At 40.9% G+C, this 18,881-nt stretch overlaps 1 protein-coding gene across 4 annotated transcripts; it reads right to left on the bottom strand.

Moving 5' to 3' along the window:
* Positions 1-9,531: 9,531 nt before the first annotated feature.
* Positions 9,532-17,440, bottom strand: LOC4351978 (zinc finger CCCH domain-containing protein 65-like). 4 transcript variants are annotated; one of them, NM_001404724.1, is made up of 10 exons: positions 16,887-17,440; positions 16,579-16,659; positions 15,920-15,979; positions 15,110-15,169; positions 14,836-14,880; positions 14,218-14,277; positions 12,325-12,450; positions 11,213-11,518; positions 10,343-10,612; positions 9,532-9,957 (listed from the first exon to the last, which is right to left on the bottom strand). In NM_001404724.1, the coding sequence occupies exons 1-10, from the start codon at positions 17,307-17,309 to the stop codon at positions 9,802-9,804; spliced, it is 1,587 nt and encodes a 528-aa protein (NP_001391653.1). In that variant the 5' UTR covers positions 17,310-17,440; the 3' UTR covers positions 9,532-9,801. The 4 variants fall into 4 exon arrangements, with proteins under 4 accessions (NP_001391653.1, XP_015620302.1, XP_015620306.1 ...); XM_015764816.3 differs by having other exon boundaries at positions 15,920-15,982; positions 16,887-17,406; XM_015764820.3 differs by lacking the exon at positions 15,110-15,169 and having other exon boundaries at positions 15,920-15,982; positions 16,887-17,406.
* Positions 17,441-18,881: the final 1,441 nt, after the last annotated feature.

Genomic DNA, 18,881 nt, shown 5'->3' on the forward strand with positions numbered 1-18,881 from the left:
AATACAGCTTTTTCTAGATCAAAACTCGATATATCCCTACGAATAATATCTAACCAAAAAAATATGAATGGCACATCTATAGCAAAATTAGATCCAGACTGACCCATCCATTCAGCACGAATCTTATAGCAACTTATCCAACGGCTGAGAAAACAAAAGAGCCATAACAAAAAATCACTCGACAGACGGATAGCGAAATTGATAAATAATCATTTTCTGACTACAAATCTAGCATTTTTTTTATTTACATATGGAATCAAGTATTGCATCATCAAGAATGGACATGGCATGCTATAGATTCCACCTTGTTTGGTATCTATTCATTGTGTTAGATCAGCCGAGGCATGGCCGCATGGCGCACCAAAAGTTCTCTATGATGGTAGTGGTATTTATTAATTTTAAGGTTGTGTAGGAATCAGCGAGAGTGGGCATGACACATCAAAAGTTCATGTGTTTTATCTGGCCCACTATAAGGTTGAGTGTGATAGCTTCTAGCTTGGCAAGTAGATTGACCAATTGAGATATTCCAAGAAATTAATGTTATGCTTGGATATCGTCGGGTGTAGCCATCCGTCTCATATGTTGTCGGTACGAATATAAAATACTTCCCCCCCACCCCCATATTAGCCTTTCTATTTTTTATCTATATATTCATTAACATACATATATAAATTTAGACGCATATATAAAACATATATATGGTTTCATGTATAATTTTATTGAAAACTCAAAGCTTCTTATAATCTGAACAAGAAAAGGTAGTATGACTTTTTTTTATGCGGAAATCCTTCCATCCTGCTTTTCAGATTCTCAGGGAATCCATGGTTTTCTCTTGTAACCATAGTTTGTAAAAAAACTTTGTTTTCTACTTCTCCTATTATGAAATTGGCAGAGCTCCTACCCTTTACTCCTAAAAAACTTTGTTTTCAGATTCTCAGCTAATTTTGTTTTCTTCATTCTACGCGGCACGGTGTACTTAAAACGTGGAAATCATGCCTTGTCTATGATGTAACCCTAATTCCTCTGTCATATGGCTGTAAACGGAGTACTACTACATTGAACAAAATTTTCAAAACTGTTGTACCAACTTAATGGTGTCGATTACAACAAGCTAGCTTACATTGTTAAAATACATATATGTGTATATGTGTGATCGATCTTAAGTTTTGAATCTCCCGTCTCTAACTGTAGTTTAAACCACGAATTTGTCTCATAAATACTACTTCCTCCGTTTCACAATATAAGACTTTCTAGCATTGTCCACCTTCATATAGATGCTAATGAATCTATATATATATATATATATATATATATATATGTAGGTGGACAATGCTAGAAAGTTTTATATTATAAAACGGAGGGAGTATATTTTTAAAGCAGGTGTACTAAATCTTTTTAATACAATATTCTTTTTGTCTCGTTTTAGCCATCCAATCAATAGTTCCTCCTTGTCCTCTATCCAGTATGAAAGGATAGTACATACTCCCTCCGTCCCGTAATTTTGACAATTTAACCCTTTGTAAAAATTTATTCTAAGAATAGTCTGTGCTAAAAATTTATTTCAAAAGTGAGCCGTGACCTCAGCGCCATTGGAATTAGTGCTGAGGTCTAACATCTCAGCGCCATTAATTTTGGCGCTAATCTCTCATCTGAGGTGGCACAAACTAGCCACATCATCATCATATGTCAGCGCCATATTAATTGGCGCTCACCACTGTACTAGTTAAAAAAGCGAACCTCCCATTCATAACTATGTGGTTACGGTAGCTCAGTGGTGGAAGTGATTTAATCTAGCTTGTTTCATCTTTTTACATTTTTCTGAAGTTCAAAATAATTTTTATAAATTAGGCTATATTATAATTTTATTGATCTATAATAAATGGAAATATCTAAAAAGTTTTATAATATGTATCATTTTTCTTGTTTCATCTTTTTACATTTTTCTGAAGTTCAAAATAATTTTTAAATGTTGCGAATATATTATAATTTTATTAATCTATAATAAATAGAAATATCTAAAAAGTTTTATAATATGTATCCTTTTCATATTGTCTAGTCCAGAATAAAATGATTTTTATAAGCCAAACTTATGATGTTGGTAGCAAATTAGGCTATAGCAAATAGTAGGAGGAAGTAAAAAAAATGTGCATGTTGTTGACTTCGAACCCAGAACCTACTGCAAGAATCTTTAGCACATAACCACTACACCAACGATACCTACATGATAGAAAACACCATTTTCTGAATTTTAGCTACTGTCAAAGTTAGCGCCAAAGAGTATGGCGCCAACCACTTATGATGTGGCTAATACATGCCACCTCGGATGGAGGCTAGTGCCAAAATGAGTGGCGCTGAGATGGTGGATCTCAGCGCCAATCTCTATGGCGCTGAGGTCACGGCTTATTTTTGAAATAAGTTTTTAGTACAAACTATTCTTAGAATAAGCTTTTGCAAAGGGTCAAATTGTCAAAATTTCGGCCATCCATCCCAGTTTAATCATTCCCTAAGTAAAATACACCAAGACTAAGGAAACAAAAATATTCATCATTCTCAAATTAATCCTTATCTGTTAATGCACTACATCGCTTCGTGTCTCATGGATTGTTCATGTTTTAAATATTGCATGATATTGCACCGATAGAAATTAATCTTAGTTGGTTGCATGCAACATATTCAATGATGCTGTCGGTGATATGGGCCTGGGGTATCAGGTTTAGAGGGAGGAGGCTGCCCCTCGATGCCACGTGGCCCTCCCCCGAGGGGAGTCAGGCCCGAGGTGGGGTGGCGGCCACTCCTTCCCCAAAGACTAGTCGGAGGAGGTTGCCCCCCGACGCCACGTGGCCCTCCCCCGAGGGGAGTCAGGCCCGAGGTAGGGCGGCGGCCACTCCTTCCCAAAGAATAGTCGGAGGAGGCTGCCCCCCGATGCCACGTGGCCCTCCCCCGAGGGGAGTCAGGCCCGAGGTGGGATGGCGGCCACTCCTTCCCCAAAGACTAGTCGGAGGAGGCTGCCCCCCGATGCCACGTGGCCCTCCCACGAGGGGAGTCAGGCCCGAGGTGGGGCGGTGGCCACTCCTTCCCAGAGACTGGATGGAGGAGTCTGCCCTCCAATGCCACGTGGCCCTCCCCCGAGGGGGGTCGGGCCCGAGGTAGGGCGGCGGCCACTCCTTGGCCGAGACTAGAGGGAGAAGGCCACCCCAGGCGCCACGTGGCTCCCTCCCGAGGGGGGATCAGGCCCAAGGTCGGGCGGCAGCCGCCCCCTCCCGTGACTAGGGGTCAGGCTCTCCCAACCCCCTCTCTAGGTCACCACGTACGGTGGGTTAGGTGTCCGCCTCCAGGTGCCCACCTACCCATATTTATGGCGACCCGAGCGGTCGCGCCACGCCGCATTTAATGCGGTGTGCAGTGCACTCAACCGGTCTGTGACCGGTCGAATGACTGATGGGACCCAGGATGTCAGGCGCACCATCGCGTGTGTCAGGCGACGTGCAGCCCGACATATCCCATCAAATAATAATGGTGAGAGGTTCTCATCCTCTTATCCCAGCCGGAGTCGGTCCTCCCGCTCTGGTCAAAGCAAGGCTCCTCTTTCCCGGTGTAATAGAAGCCCAGAAGTCTTCACCCATTAAATGGTGACTGACAGGGGCACCCCCGTGTTAGGCGGTAAGATTTGACAGGCCCCATCATCAAGACGACGTGCACTTGGCTTCCCAAGTCAAGTGACAAGACATGCATTTAATGTAAAGATTATAATACTTCTCCACCGGAGCTAGGTTAGGTTGTTGGGACCATGTGGTAACCCCTTGAGGTATAAAAGGAGGTCTAGGCCTAGTGGTGGAGGGGGGGACTTCCGAGCGAACGGGCGCTTGGGTCTCGCAACCCCAAGCACTTGTGTTCTACACTCAATCAACCAAGCACAGGAGTAGGGTATTACGCTTCCTAGCGGCCCGAACCTATATAAACCCCTTTTGTCCCATCGTCTTTGGGGGATTGAACTCCCTCAAGATCACACAGCATCGCTCACCAAAACCTCGGATCTCACTCACTCCCCCGGCCGAACTCACGAAAGGGGGTCTCACGACTTCCTGCTAGAGAGGATCACGCCTCGACAGATGCATATTTATTCTTTGCACAAATAAACGAATAGACACTTGTTAGATTATCAACATTTTAGAAAGACCTTAAAAACCGTAGGGAATGATCAAAATGAGATGGAGGGGGTAGTTTATTAACCTCTTGCTTAATCTGTCTTAAAATAGCTGGAGTCTTGGAGTACCGCCTAGGACCAGCATGTATCGTAGATAGTCAAGACAGATTGCGATGCTCATATTGAATGTGTATCTCGCTTTCAGTAGCATATGGACCTATCAATTTATAGTGGAGTAGGCATATATCTTCTCCTCTTTTATGCCTATTCACTGCAGAAGATTTAGCACTAAATAAGACAAGTTGTTATCCGTTGAAAACTTGAAATGAATGAAACAGTTCAGAGCAGGGTGTCCCATGTTCACTGGTTCAGGCGTTCAGTCCAAATGTCATATATATCCAGATATATTTATCTTGGGAAAAATCAACGGTTTTCTTCATGATTTTTGTCTAAAATATGCCATATTTGGATGTGGCATATGAAGTATTTGTGATAATTATATGCATAAGACACGATGGACAAATATTTTGACACTTGACGAGATCAAATCCAGCCCTCCTAAAAAAGGGCGATGCTCCGGTGCTCTCTACTGATAGTATTAGGGCAATCCCAACCCATAACACTAGACATGGTTTCCATAAACTCCACATCATCAAGAAACTAGTATTAGGCACTACTCTTCCAATGCAAACACCACCATTCCATACTTCAATTTAATGCTACTTATCTCACGTGATGTTTTAGATGTTGTGTAGAACCCATGTCTCATGCAAGACATGGTTTCCTTCTCTTTCCTCATTTATTCACTTGCCATATCATTTTTTGTTCAGGTGGCAACTTATTTAATGTTATGGACACCATCCTAGTCATTGGGTTGGGAATACCCTTATACAACCAGTAGAGCTAATCTGAACCATTTATTTTTAAGGGTAGATTAGTAAAAGTACTTATATTAATTAGGGGTAAATTTGACACTTAGAATTTTTTTTCTCCTTGTGGGTCCCATGGTCAGCGTCGTTCGCTCCCTCATCCATCGAAACCGAACGACGGTGGAGAGCGTGACTCCGGCTGGGGCTGGAGGTCAAGCGCCGATCGACCTCTTGCCTCGCTTTCCTTGTCTCGTGTGGGTCTCGCGACGCCGCCGCCGCCGCCATATCCTCGGTCCGCCGCGCGCTCCAGTCCGTGCTCGACAAGGCCAGCTCCGGCTTCGACTTCGCGCCCAGGGCATCGTTGATGGGCAGAAAATGCCGAAAGGTCTCCACGTTCGAGTCATCGAGCTCCTCGGATCTTGACAAGTTTCAGAGAAAATTACAGAGTCAAATGCCCGTTGCTCCTTTATTTCCAACCAAAAAGATCTGATCAGTTGCAGTGTTAATTGCAACCGATAATTTAATCGATCATGTTTGTAAAAAAGATATATACGAGGGCGGTGAGAAAGGCGGCGAGGGCGGGGAGGTGAGTAGGTGACGGATGCGGCGAGGGAGGGGCACGGGCTACAGGGGCGGGGAAGCGATTTGCGGTGGCGGTGAAAATATTTGGCACTTTAACGATTACGATTATACCTCTCCGCACATTTTTTTTTCCTAGATAAAAATACCCCTCCACGCTTCTACTACTATTAAGTATTATCTCCATATTTTAATGTATGACGCTGTTGACTTTTTGTTTAACGTTTGACCATTCGTCTTATTCAAAAAATTTACATAATTATCATTTATTTTAAGAGGTAATCCATGAAATGCCATTGACAAGCATCTAAGTCTCAGAAATGCCATCGATAAGTGTGAGTTCCAAGAAATGCCATCGACAAGTGTGAGTTCCAAGAAATGCCATCGTACAAGCGATTTTGTCCCAAAAATGCCATCGCCGTTAGGGTTTCGTCCATTTCACGCCGTTAAATACACTGTTCATCCTATAGAACTTAACGGCGTGGAATGGACGGAACCCTAACGGCGATGGCATTTTTGGGACAAAATCGTTTGTACGATGGCATTTCTTGGAACTCACACTTGTTGATGTCATTTCTAGGACTTGACCGCTTGTCAATGGTATTTTATGGATTATCTCTTATTTTAATGTGACTTGATTCATCATCAAATATTCTTTAAGCATGATATAAATATTTTTATATTTGCACAAAAAATTTAAATAAAATGAATGGTCAAACATTGATCAAAAAGTTAACGGCGTTATATATTAAAATACGGAGGGAGTATGATGGTAGTAGAAATAGATCTCAACCCTACGATCAAATGAATTCAACGGTTCGGATTACTTTCTACTACAAAATAGAGAGCATTGGAGTGGGACTTAAAAGATCAACATTCTGTTCCATGATTTATTATGTCTAAAAAATGCCATATTTGAATGTGAAATATGGAGTGTTTGCAACAATTCTGTGCATTCACTGGACAGATATTTTCGTACTTGCGAGATCAAATCCAATCCTCCTCAAAAGAAAACAGAGAGAGAACAACATTTTTCTCCCTGATTTGTCTAAAAGATGACTTTTTGCAAGAAAAAAAAGATATATTTGAATGTGAAATATGAGGTATTTGTGTAGTTCTATAAGTCAGACTAGCTGGACGAATGTTTTGGTACTAGAATAGGGAGAATTCCAGCCCTCCTTACCAAAACAAACAAACATCTAACGATCGAAAACGATTTGGTACCGTGAGGTACCGGTATCTCTAGGTACTTTTGACGGACCGGAGCAAATCTCTTATCCCATAGAAGGAATTTTTCTCAAGAAAAAACATGTTTGGAGATGAAATATAGATTACTTGCAACAATTATATATATATCAGACTCGCTAGCTAAACATATGTTTTGTTACATTATGTAAGAGAATCGATTCCAGCCCTCCTCGGGAAAAAGAAAACTCTCGATAATCTCCATTGTTGTGCCTTCCTAGACGCTTTGTCATCCCTACAGCTGGCTACCTCTCTACCTGACTGAATTGGCTAACAAAGTAGATCCAGGAAACCAGGTGTACAAGTGCCACTGCCCAAGTATCTAGACCAGCATCCCGTCGATATGCGTAGAGCAAATGTCGTAGGGAAGAATTAAAGGTTGTGCCAACAGAATGTGATGGAAATAGAAGCTACAGCCTACAAGTAGTCAAGTAGGATGCTTTTTTGTGGCACGCCATCTCCTACATTACTGCATACCATGCTGCCAAATTAATTAGGGAGAACTTCTCGTTTGCCACACAGTTGTGTGACATCCTCCATCTTTTTCACACAATTGGTTCTCATTGCCAAAATGACACATGGTTCTTCCCTTGAAAAGAAAATTGCCACATAGTTAGGCCGTTCCTGAGGGAGTGCGAGAGGGGTCGCCGCCAAGGGCCCAGAGTACTTAGGGGTCCCAATCATTATATACATTCCCTAAGTATAAACTTAGGCACCCGTATCACCTTAAATATAGTCTAAAGATCAAGCATGTGACACTCCTCTCTATTTTGCTCTAGCTCCACCCCTGCACTCAAGCATGGATTGGACTTGGAGAAGAGAGAGGGCCTAAGAAAAATAGAGGAGCAATTTTAGAATTTAATTGTATGGTGTGACAAAAGGAGTAAATTATTAAGGAACTCCGTGGTATTTTAGCCATATCAACCAACTATGTATGTGGAAAATGAGAGAATGGCATATAATTACTTATATGAACATGGGTGGCTCGATCTTTCGATGATTAACAACCCATAGCACAAAGAGATGTCACCCGTGCTCACGTTAGTTATTATTAGAGCAGAGAACATCACCTCAAGTAAAAAAAAAAAGGGCTACTTTGGATTGGAATGAAAAATGAATTTTGGAGAATTTTAGTGGAAATTAAATTAATCATGCAAAATATTCTGATAAACTTATGTTTTGAGCTCCTTTAGTAGACGTTTATAATGGGCCATACCCATGACCCTTGCACAACCCAACTCATTTCATTTTTCCGTTTAGCTCAAACAAATATACAAAATCCAGGGGATAACTATCTGGCGCGCGCGCCAGCTGGCACCCCTCCCTACGCTCTTTCTTTTTTTTTTGGCGATTTTCTCCAATTTTTAACGTTCATTTTTCGCATTTTTTATGTTCTTTTATCTTCAGCACACGTGTTTTCAAATGTTTGAGTTGAAAGTTTTCAAATCTTGAGTTGAAAGTTTATATTGTCCTAAAAAATTTTAAATCTGAATTGGAAGTTTCAAATCTCAAGTTGAAAATTTTAAAATCTGAGTCGAAATTTTTTAAATCCGAGTCAAAAGTTTTTAAATATGAGTTAAAATTTTTCAAAATTTGTCTTACAAATTTAAATTTCAAGTTAAAAATTTTCAGAGTTTGAGTTCAAAGTTTTTAAAATTTGACTTCAAAGTTTAAATCTTTAGTCAAAAGTTTTCAAATTTAACTTGAAAGTTCAAATTTTGAGTTGAAAATTTTTAAAAAATGAGTTTAGACTTTTAAATTTTGAGTAGTTTTAAATTTTATGTATAGTTTTTATTTTTCAATATAAAATTTTAAATTTTACGTGAAAGTTTCTTTTATGTATAGATTTATTTTCAATCTGTTAGTAAAAAACCTCCCAAAAAAGAAAATTTTATCTTAACTACCGTCATTGTCTATAACTAATACGGTAGTTAGGCTAGTTCTAATACGGTAGTTAGGCTAGTTCTCCCAGAAAACACGTGCGCTAACTAACTTTTTCGCAAAATTCAGCCCGATTCTTTCCACCCTAACAATTAGAATTTGTAGGTTAAAACATGGTTCCCCTTATCATTTTCGGCGGAGTTACCGAACCTCCACGGTAAGGTGGTTATCGTGGTAACCGCGAGACATACCGTGGTTTCAAAAACTGAAAAGGTTACCATGCATGGTAACCATGATAAAACCACGTTGTTTTGTAAACCCTGACTGAAGTGTATTTAGAAAATTCTAGAGAAAATGAACTAAGCCATGTGAAAAATCACAAAAATTCCTACATACAGTAATCAAGACTGAGGGAGTGGGCGTCCGTACCCATCAACGCCCTTGAAAATCAGTAGCCGCTCAAAGAAAAAAAGAAGTATGGAGGCAGCCATTCCTTTGGGCTTTTTAGGCTGCCAGTCCCCTGTTTAACATGTTGGTAGCTAGGAGTACCATATGCTCCTGTCGTACTTATTAGTGCAGTCAGCACTAACAGATTCCCTAAGATGATCATGTGATCATCACATAACTTCAATGTGATGACAAGTTCTGATACCTGATTTGATGAGTGAGACACAGATAGTGGTAGACCAGCATATTCCTTTCCTCGGCCCGAGGAAAAAAAAGGCTAAGGGGCGTACGGATCAAACCAAACTGCCCGTCAACTCTCCCTTTAGTCCACGACATGAACGGTAAACCCGGGTGTCATGGAAGATGTAAAACTGCAATATGGGATTCAGCCCGACGCCATAGTTGTATACTAAACGCGACGATGCTGTACAATGTAAAGAGTTTTGACAGGTTTTGTTTAATTTCATGAATTCCAGCGGCAATGTACCCAGCTTGATGCAACTTCGTTGCCACTTTCCAAGCCAGATCTCTCCCACTGTCAGTGAGTGAACCCACGTACAGCTTTCAGCTACGCTATCTTACAAGTGAAGTTATTACAAGCATCACGGCGACGATGAAAAATCGCTCGTGCCTGCTTCAGAGAGTGTAGTTTCCTGGAGTTGGGTATTGAGCAGGGAGGAGAGGAGGTCCCGCTGCAGGTACAGGGCTAAAATTGAAGGGGTGATTGTATGCGCAAGCTGGCCCAAATTTGCAGACCCCATAGCGACCATAGTATGTGCACACAGGCTGATCCTGAAACAAATATGGCAAGAAATAAAACATTAAAAAAATAGCGATCAAGCATTATCTGATTTAGATTGCAAATGATGGGGTCAGAAGAGGTAAACAAAAATAAATCATAAGTTATTAGCATAGAGTTGTCAGTTAACAACAGCTGCAACCATCAGGAATAGAGTTTATAGCTTAAACTAAAGTGAGTTAACTCTATTCTTTTAGTCTAAAATATGTACAAAATGTCTTAGCTATAATAATCTTAATCTAACCCCACCTCCCAACTTAAGAATTTTTTGAACTAGAGATACCAAACCTGGGGTTGAAGCTGTAACAAACAGTCCCAACAGAGCTAAATGAATGATATCACCTAAAATTGAGGAAATAAATGGAAGAAGGAACATACAGGTTTTATAGGCAAGCCAAGAGGGCTAAGAGCTCCTGCTGGAGGCACCGGTGACCTTGGGTGGTGATATTTGCACTTCATCCTAAATTTGCAAAAACCACTCTTCACAAAATGCTGACATTCAGGTTGGCCAGGTCTCTCTGGGTATTCCTCGGAAGGAACCTGCTGATGTCCAGGTATTTCTGGTGCCTTGTACATAGGATGATTTATAGGAGCAGCTGGAAAATGTTGGAAAGGGACTCCAGGAGGATAATATGGATTCAACGGAACCTGAAAAGGAAATAGTTACACGTGAAATTGTTACCCAAGATAATGTATCAATTGTAAAGAAAGGTGCTTTCTCGAAGAAGACATTTGAAGGATAAACTGGAGAACTGGACTAATAGAAACATAATTCCTATGTACTTGTCCGAGAAATGGCAGCCAACATATAAAATCTGATCACATTCCAATACATAAAAGTAACTCGACATGGAAATGTATTTGGCAAATTTGTATCAAGCATTCAAATGCACCTCATACATCCTATTTTCAATATTGTTTTGCAACATATGATTTAATTATGTAACAATCAAAAAACATACGTTAAGGACCACAATTACAAGTAAAAAGGAATGGAGGGTACTATCTTCCTTGATTTCAGCCAGGAAATTTCTAGTTAATATTGGAAAAAGTAATAATAGCCAATTTCTAATGCAATTTTACAAATTTCAATTAGTTCTTATAAGAAAGTCGACAGAAAGAAGTCAGCAAAACATGCCAATATGCTCAATTTTCACTTCAACGAAAAGCAACTTGCAATATTTACTCCGTCCATCTGAGATGGAGCGGAGAGAACATTTTGGCATCATAGGTGAATCTTTAATTTACCTGATGATACCCATTCCATTCAGGAGGTGGATACATTCCTTGAGGAGGAAGCATCCCTGCACTGTACGATGGAGATGGAGCTATAAACGGAACATGATGCTCATTCACTGTTCTCTGATCGGGCCAAATTGAAGCATTTGGCTGAGACGATGATCCTTGAACATCTTGCTGTGGAGCATCCCCATTCTCATGCTCCAACTGTGGATCTTTAGAAGCAACATTAGAAGGATCAGGATGGTGAAACTTGCAGTTAGTGGCGTACTTGCAGCTCCCAGTACGCATGTAGTAGGGACACTCCTTTTCCCCCTGCAAGATTAACACCACAATTGTATAGAAAAGGAATATTTAAGAAATGACTATTAATATCATGAACATATTTATTGCACACTGCTGTAAAAATTAAGTGCAATCATGAAAATCACTCTGGTTTGGCACCAAGTCAGCACAACTCTGAAAAGATCTTAGGTACAATATTTGTCCTGTGGTAATTATTTTAGTTTGCAAACCTATGGATCAGTTTACAGGAGTAAAAGGAGAGTTATAGTAGCATGTACTCTTTTCTCATCAAATTTACAATTTGACAAAACTTACTTTTTGCAAACATAACAATTAATAAATTTATAGATATATTGACAGCTTTCTAGTAGGTTTCATTCCATTAACCAAACAATTGTCCAAGCCTACCATACTTTAGTTTCTGAGGTTTACTTGTCAACTTACGAACTTATAATACCCAAACTGAAGAGGTTTACATGATCACAGTCACACCCAATGGTGGATACAGAATAAAAATGACAAGGTATCCTGTAGATATTAGAACATGTCTAATACTCTAATTATCGAGAATTGTTTTAGTAAATAGCAATGGTTAAAACAACTAACAATAGAAATCCCAATCAGTGTCCAGTGCACTGGCATATGATTAGATCAGCAGTAGTTGCTCTATCCCTGATTGAACCTAGTTATTGATTTATGTGATTGCATGAGGCATCCCATAACACCAGTACAATGTATGGATCACACATACATAAATAAAGCCCACAGATAGCCTGATAGGGTAACCATAAACTCAACTAGAGTATTTAAGCTTGACAAACAAATGAAAGACTTACTGGACGAAGTGGAAGACCGAGAAAGTTCAGGTCAACCTTTTCAGCGTCTGTTTTCCCTTCTTTTCCATCACGGTGGAGGTATTTACAAGCTTTACCAAATTTGCATCCTCCAGGTGTTGAATAATACTGAAAAGGGTTAAAAAAAAGACTCAAGGGACAAGGAATATCTTTGTAATGAAAGATCTACAAAATTGGCGGCCTTAGATTACAATGGGGTGCTCGAGTGTGTACAGAAAACTATGGTAGCATGCTAGGATCAACTATGGTGACAAAACAAAATTAACTTACAGAAATATAGCAATACAATGAAGAAATTTACTAAAGAATATGTAAAAGAACACTAGAGTTGATATAAATAATTTGTTGTACGTTCATGGCATGTTACCAAAGGCCTGTTTGGGGGAGCTTTAGATTCTGAGAAGCAGCTGGTGAGAATCTGGCTTATAGTTCATTTTCTGGATTCTACAACTACAGCTTCGCAGAATCTAAATGAAAAGTTGGACTGTTTGGGGGAGCTTTTGATTCTGGAAGAAGCTACAGCTGTCAAAAACTCCCGAAACAAGCCCTAAAACTTATGTTCTGGTGTAGCAACCTATGTTATCAAGGCATCATCTAAGTGACGCCATGGCATCCAGGTGGCAACAAGAAGACAAAATGTCCCTTCACCTAAGTCCCACCAGTTAAGTTAGCACCTAAATGAACTGGGCACCAGAACCACCATGATTGGTCCAAGGGTAAGAACCCCTTCAATTTATTGGTTCATGGAATTGGAATGGTTGGTTTCAGGGAATAGAAGAGAGAAAACAATTGTGAAATTTTAGGGAGTTGAGAAACATGCAGAGCAGAGGAACACTAGCCACTGCAAGCGCCTTTCTACAATCACCCATTCACCCTTGCGACCAGCTCAGTTGTTCTTCCACTTCTGCTACTTCCTCTGGCTCACACTCTTGTAAGCTCTTCCTCCGCCTCTTCTCCACTATTCCTCCATTGCATGCTATGACTCTGTTGTGCTCTTCCTCTGCCTCTTCATCTGCCTCATGATTTGCTATGCTGATCTCCTACATGCCGTCCTCTGCTTAGCTGGTTTGCTTTGCTTTGCTTTAAAATTTGGCTCTCATGTTGCTCTGATCTCCGCTCTGTGCTGCTATTCTACTCTGCTGAATAGCTCACCTTGATAACACATAGGTTGTTAGGCTATCAGAGACACCAGTGACCAGACACAGGATTCAGCCATCCATTCCATTGGTTGACTGCTCCAGACCACAAGCACATGTACAATGCATGGTATATGGGGTTGTTTAATGCCCCCAAATAAGCTGTGAAGATTAACAGATTTACTGATCCCAAATTATTTTCTCCAAGTATAAAACCAAAAAGAGTAATGCAGCTTCATTACTTTACTAAAATGTACCCCCTCTGGTTCCATAATTCTTCTTGTTTGGGACAAGATTGAGGTCAGACTATCAGAACTTTGACTATCAATAGCTTTAAAAATATTTTAGTTTGAAGGCATTAGAACATGTATAGATTAGTCTTAAAAAGTTAAATATTTATTTATTGTACATATTATAGTAGAAAATTCATAATCAAAGATATGTTTTGGAGACCATGTCGTTGTCCAAAACAAGAAGAATTATGGAATCGGATGGAGTGGTCAATAAGATAAACCACATGCTCAACCAGGTTATTCAGACAAGCCTAATCACCTTACCCCTAAACCTTCGATTTATAAAATCTACAGAACATTTAGGACGGATTTTCAAGGAACTGAAAGTCTGTACATCATAATATCCAGTACAAGGAATTTTCAGCTGTTAATATTACATGGCCCCTATGCTTTAAGAGCAAAATTGATCAAAGACTTATCGATAGGGTGAAAGATCACTAACAAACCTTGCATTCCTCCTGGGAACTACCTTCTGAAATAAATTCCTTCCTTTTCTCTTTGGCAACCTTCAGTACCTCGCAGAAAAAGAAGATAGTATAATCAGGAGATAATAAAATGAAGACTTTATACAAAATACAGATCAACCAAAAGGTTATAACATCCTAGATAAAACCAGAATTTTGCATGACAATGAGGTTTGTTATCATGTAAGTACAGCAAATATATAAATTTGTTAGTTCAGACTCAGTTACAGGAGGCATGAAGGACGCAATTTGCTACAAGAAACCCAGTATATATAGATATGAAGGTATGGGGAAAAAAGAAAATCCCATAATACAACATTATAAGGCAGATAAAAAAATTTAACACAAACAATGGACATTTTACAAAAGGATGACCAGCTGACCATCAAGGTGCTGCCAAAGGGGCTTCAATAATATAAAAATTGCGAACATTTTAATATATTTCATCTAACTTCATCAAACAAATTAATTTCTCAATATCCTCCACAATCAACCAACAAAAGATATGACAATTTTGAAAATTCAAACTACATTTCTCAAGCAACTCAAAAGAGTTCATTCATATTGTATAATGCCAATCACACAGCAGCAACAGCTAACCTTAAGTTCCTTTGGCTCCACTCTTCCCTTCTTCACATCGATAATCTGCAACAAAGAAAAACAGAACACATCAAACATTGTGATACTTTCAATTTCTAGCTATGAATGCATGTATAAAATTGGAATTGCTTTCACAGGTTGAATGGCGTAAAATGTAAATCACCTCCATAACAATCACACCTCACTAAGAGGCAAGTATCTTGAGTCTCAACCATTAATAGATACATCTCAAATAAATTACTTGATATGCTGAAAGGAAATTCTGGTTGCTAACCTCATAAGAATATTTCTTAAAGTTTTCTAAGTTAGACGCACTCCCCTTGTCAGCAAATCCCTACGAGAAAATAAGATATTAACATTAGATAATTATTATAGAAAAGGAAAAAAATAAATAAATTGTGCATCTAATAGTTAATTCTGCAAACGTGCTTGTAGCATGGTGGTAATGCCTTCCAGTGGAAAGCTACTGACCAGGGTTCAAATCCTGGTCTCGCACAAAAGAAAAGGTCACTTGTTGGTTCCCCCAAAAACATGGGTAGAATCGCCAAATGGAAGGCGTGCCCTCGTGTGTGGGGTAGGGACCTCAAAGCATGGGTTAAGGCCCAATCCATAGGGAGCGACTCATCGTGTAGGGGGGACAAGCTTTTGTGGCCTTTCTCAGCCCCAGTTTTGGGTGCCTCTTCTTAATTGAAAGACCTCAGGGGAGGTCTTTCCCCTTGGGGCCAAGTTTTTCTAATAGCTATCTGAACTTCACAGTTCAAGGTGGTTGATTCATCACCGAAATTAGCGACACCTAGGTATGCCAGTATGGCATGCCGTGCTTTTCAGGACAACCATTTTGGTGCAATGCCTATGCAGTTACATCCAAACTAGTCAATTCATGATGGTGGACACAGATTTGTACAATATTAAAAATATTGCCGAAGTGTCAACGTGCAAGGTGGTGTACTACAACACAGCTTTTGAAACCATTTTCAACTGCTTTTCAATCACTTGGACACAGTACAGACACTAGCTTTAGTCATCAATGAATTCGGCGTTACTCCTTCACATTCAATTATAGAATAAAGTAAAGATGACGCACCAAAGAATCAACTTCAGGTGAAATATCTGGAACATAGCTTCCGTATTCCTCTTTTGGAGCCTGCTGGAAAGTTAAATTCAATAACAGAAAGGCGAATTAAATTTTACTGAAGAAAAAAAATCGTTATTTGCTATCAAGTGTTAACTTAATATCTTATCCACCATCCAAATTTGCCGTTCCCTTGTTTTCCACTCTTTAATTTTTGTCCACCCTTATTGGCCACTTCCATCAACTCCGTGTAAGCTAAGTGTTTAACACTTGTTTGTCTTTTAAACATTTAATAGGCCACACATCTAGTTTATAGCAGCATGGATATGGTAGAACCATGAATATCCACCGCGAAAACACGACATATGGTGACTGAAATTTATGTGAAAATTTAGCAATTTATTAGACCTCCATAGCATCAAAACTAATTGCATTCAGATCACACAACTTATATGAACAACATGGCAACATAAGCTCCGTGCACTCCAATTATTCATCATATTAGTTTCATTTACCCGCTTTCAAGACAAAAAAAAAACAGTGTATTTGCATGCTGCAACATAATAATACAATAGAAAAGACAACAAGCCCAAGCAACGTGCCAAATCAAGACAGACATGCATGCGCTGAATAGCTGAAGTAAAACACGAGGCATAAAAAGCGCTAATCACCTGCTCATCATCAGGCGAGGAGGCTTTGTTACTGCTGCTGTTGCTCCCGCCGCTGCCACTACCACCGTTACTACCTTTCACCTGTACACACGCATGCAGAGACAAACAAACAAAAACAACGCGAAGTCACGGACACATGAGAAAAACCCACTCACAAAAGTCGTCTCCGTCTCACCCATCCGCAAACCACCAAACCCCAACTCGCCATCACCAAAACCAGATCAAAACGCCCTCATAAAAAAATTAAAAAAACCCCCTAAAATCGCGCAAAATAATTAAACAACTAGCTCCAACACCAATCCACCCACCCTACTCTTCTTCTTCCTCGCCGGATGATTGAACTTGCACTTCATCCCAAAGCGGCAGCTCCCGAACTTGACGTAGTAGGTGCAGTCCGGCTCCCCGGGTCGCCTCGGGAACCGCGGCCTCGAATCCGCCGCAGCACCCTCCACCCCCACCGCCGCCGCCACCTCACCCGGCAGCTTCTCACCACCGGAGACCTCATCTCCAGCAACAACAACAGGGCCATCCTCCCAGCCGGTGGGCTTGGGAAGCAGCAGCTCCTCCCCCTGATCGGCGATGGCGAGTCCGGCGAGCTGCTCCTCCACCTCCACCTCGACCTCCACCTCGTCCTCCCCGGCGGCGGGGGCGGCGGAGGAAGGGGAGATCGAACCGATCGGCGTGGCGCCGGGGTCCGATTTGGGCGGGGCCCTCGCGTCGGCGTCCGCCATTGGCCTCTCCTCGGAGGTGGAGACTGGAGAGAGAGAGAGGAGAGAGAAGGGATGGTGATGGAGACGAGAGCAGGTGGGGGAAGAAGCGAAGCGAAGCAACGAAAGTGGGGAAAAACCCTAGAGAGAGAAAGCGAGACCCGCGTCCGTGGGTCCCCCCCTCTCCCCTCAAGCCCGAGAGGGTAAAACCGTAAAACCCACCCCACTTTTTACCCCCCAGCGCAATATTTCAGTTCAACCCCTATATTATCCTCTAATCACACGAACTTCTACTTTTGGCGAGGGATGAGGGTGTGTTCGTAAATAGAGATGTGGATTAGGGTGGTGGATGTAAAATGGGACGTGACGAGGACAGGGTGAAACTGTTCGGCGCGGGCTGTTGTTGCGCGCATGTGACGCGCAGTGCGCGCGCGCGTGCGACCGGAGGGAGGGGGAGGGGGCCCACGGGGCGGTCAGACGCGGGGAGACCGGCGCGTCGTGGACCGACCGACCGACCGAACGCTCGGTGCGGCGCGGTGCGGTGGCGGGCGCGCGCGCATGAGTCCGTCCGTGGGGAGAGGGGGCTAGCGAGGGAGCCCCACCGCGGAAGGTTCGTGGAAATCGCGGATGGATGGACATGGACATGGGGACTCCGTAGACTGTCCATCCATGCGGGCGGCCGTGGAAAATCCGTTGATTTTGGTATTCTTTTGGAGGGCGATGATTAGGCGACGGGCCCGTTTGGGAAGGATAGGGATTATAAGGGGTGTGAGAGCATCAGCAAGATTACGGATAATCTTTCCTCAAAATTTGTTTTTTTTCTAAACGGGAAATAAGAAGTAAAAAAATTAACTCTATAAGAAAAGTCTAAATTTTATAAAAAAAACTAAAATGGTCTAATGTTAAAACTCCAAAACGTGTGTAGGGCTGTAAGGGAATATGTTGTATCCGATTTTTCACATAAAAATCCTCAAAAGGGAACAATATAGGAGGACTGCTGGTGATGCTATATAGGAGGACTGTTAGTGATGCTCGTAATTGATTTCCTAACGGTTTGTAGTGAGGGGTTTTATGCCAACATAAATTTTATCATATTTTATTTTCGAAACATTTTGTACGAAATGCCAGATAGAAATAAAAAAGTAGACATAGAAGCAGGGCATATGGGTTGTGTTTAGTTACACACCAAAATTAGAAGTTTAAAAAAATTAGAACGATACGACGGAAAAGTTGGAAGTTAATGTGGGTAGGAAAGTTCGATATGACAGAAAAATTAAAAGTTTAAAGAAAAAAGTTGGAATCTAAACAGGGCCATGATAGGGTTGCATGTGTGAAAACAAAGAATTAAAATACCTAGAAAAAAATAAAATATGGTGTTCATAACAAAGGAGTTAGGTAAACACGGAATCTTTCAAAGCAATCACATTAAATTAAATAAACATGCTTATGTTGTACTTGAAGTTTTAAGCACTAATTTACCTTGGTTTAGCGATAAAGAGGTTCCAATGGATATATGTTTTTCCGGAATCTATGGCATAGGAAAATTTGTTATACTTTTCCTATACCACAATTCTCTATTTCAAATGAGTGAATAGT

This window comes from Oryza sativa, chromosome 12 (genome assembly GCF_034140825.1).
Source record: "Oryza sativa Japonica Group chromosome 12, ASM3414082v1".
Lineage (NCBI taxonomy): Eukaryota > Viridiplantae > Streptophyta > Magnoliopsida > Poales > Poaceae > Oryza > Oryza sativa.

What these genes read in the sequence shown, in the direction of transcription:
- LOC4351978 (XM_015764816.3), bottom strand. Translation starts at nt 17,309, where the DNA reads ATGGCGGACGCCGACGCGAGGGCCCCGCCCAAATCGGACCCCGGCGCC. An exon ending in GTTCCCAGGAGGAATGCAAG is followed by an intron (nt 12,451 to 14,217) that starts GTTTGTTAGTGA and finishes AACCCTTTTCAG; the next exon opens with TATTATTCAACACCTGGAGG. An exon ending in AATGGAATGGGTATCATCAG is followed by an intron (nt 10,613 to 11,212) that starts GTAAATTAAAGA and finishes TTTCCTTTTCAG; the next exon opens with GTTCCGTTGAATCCATATTA.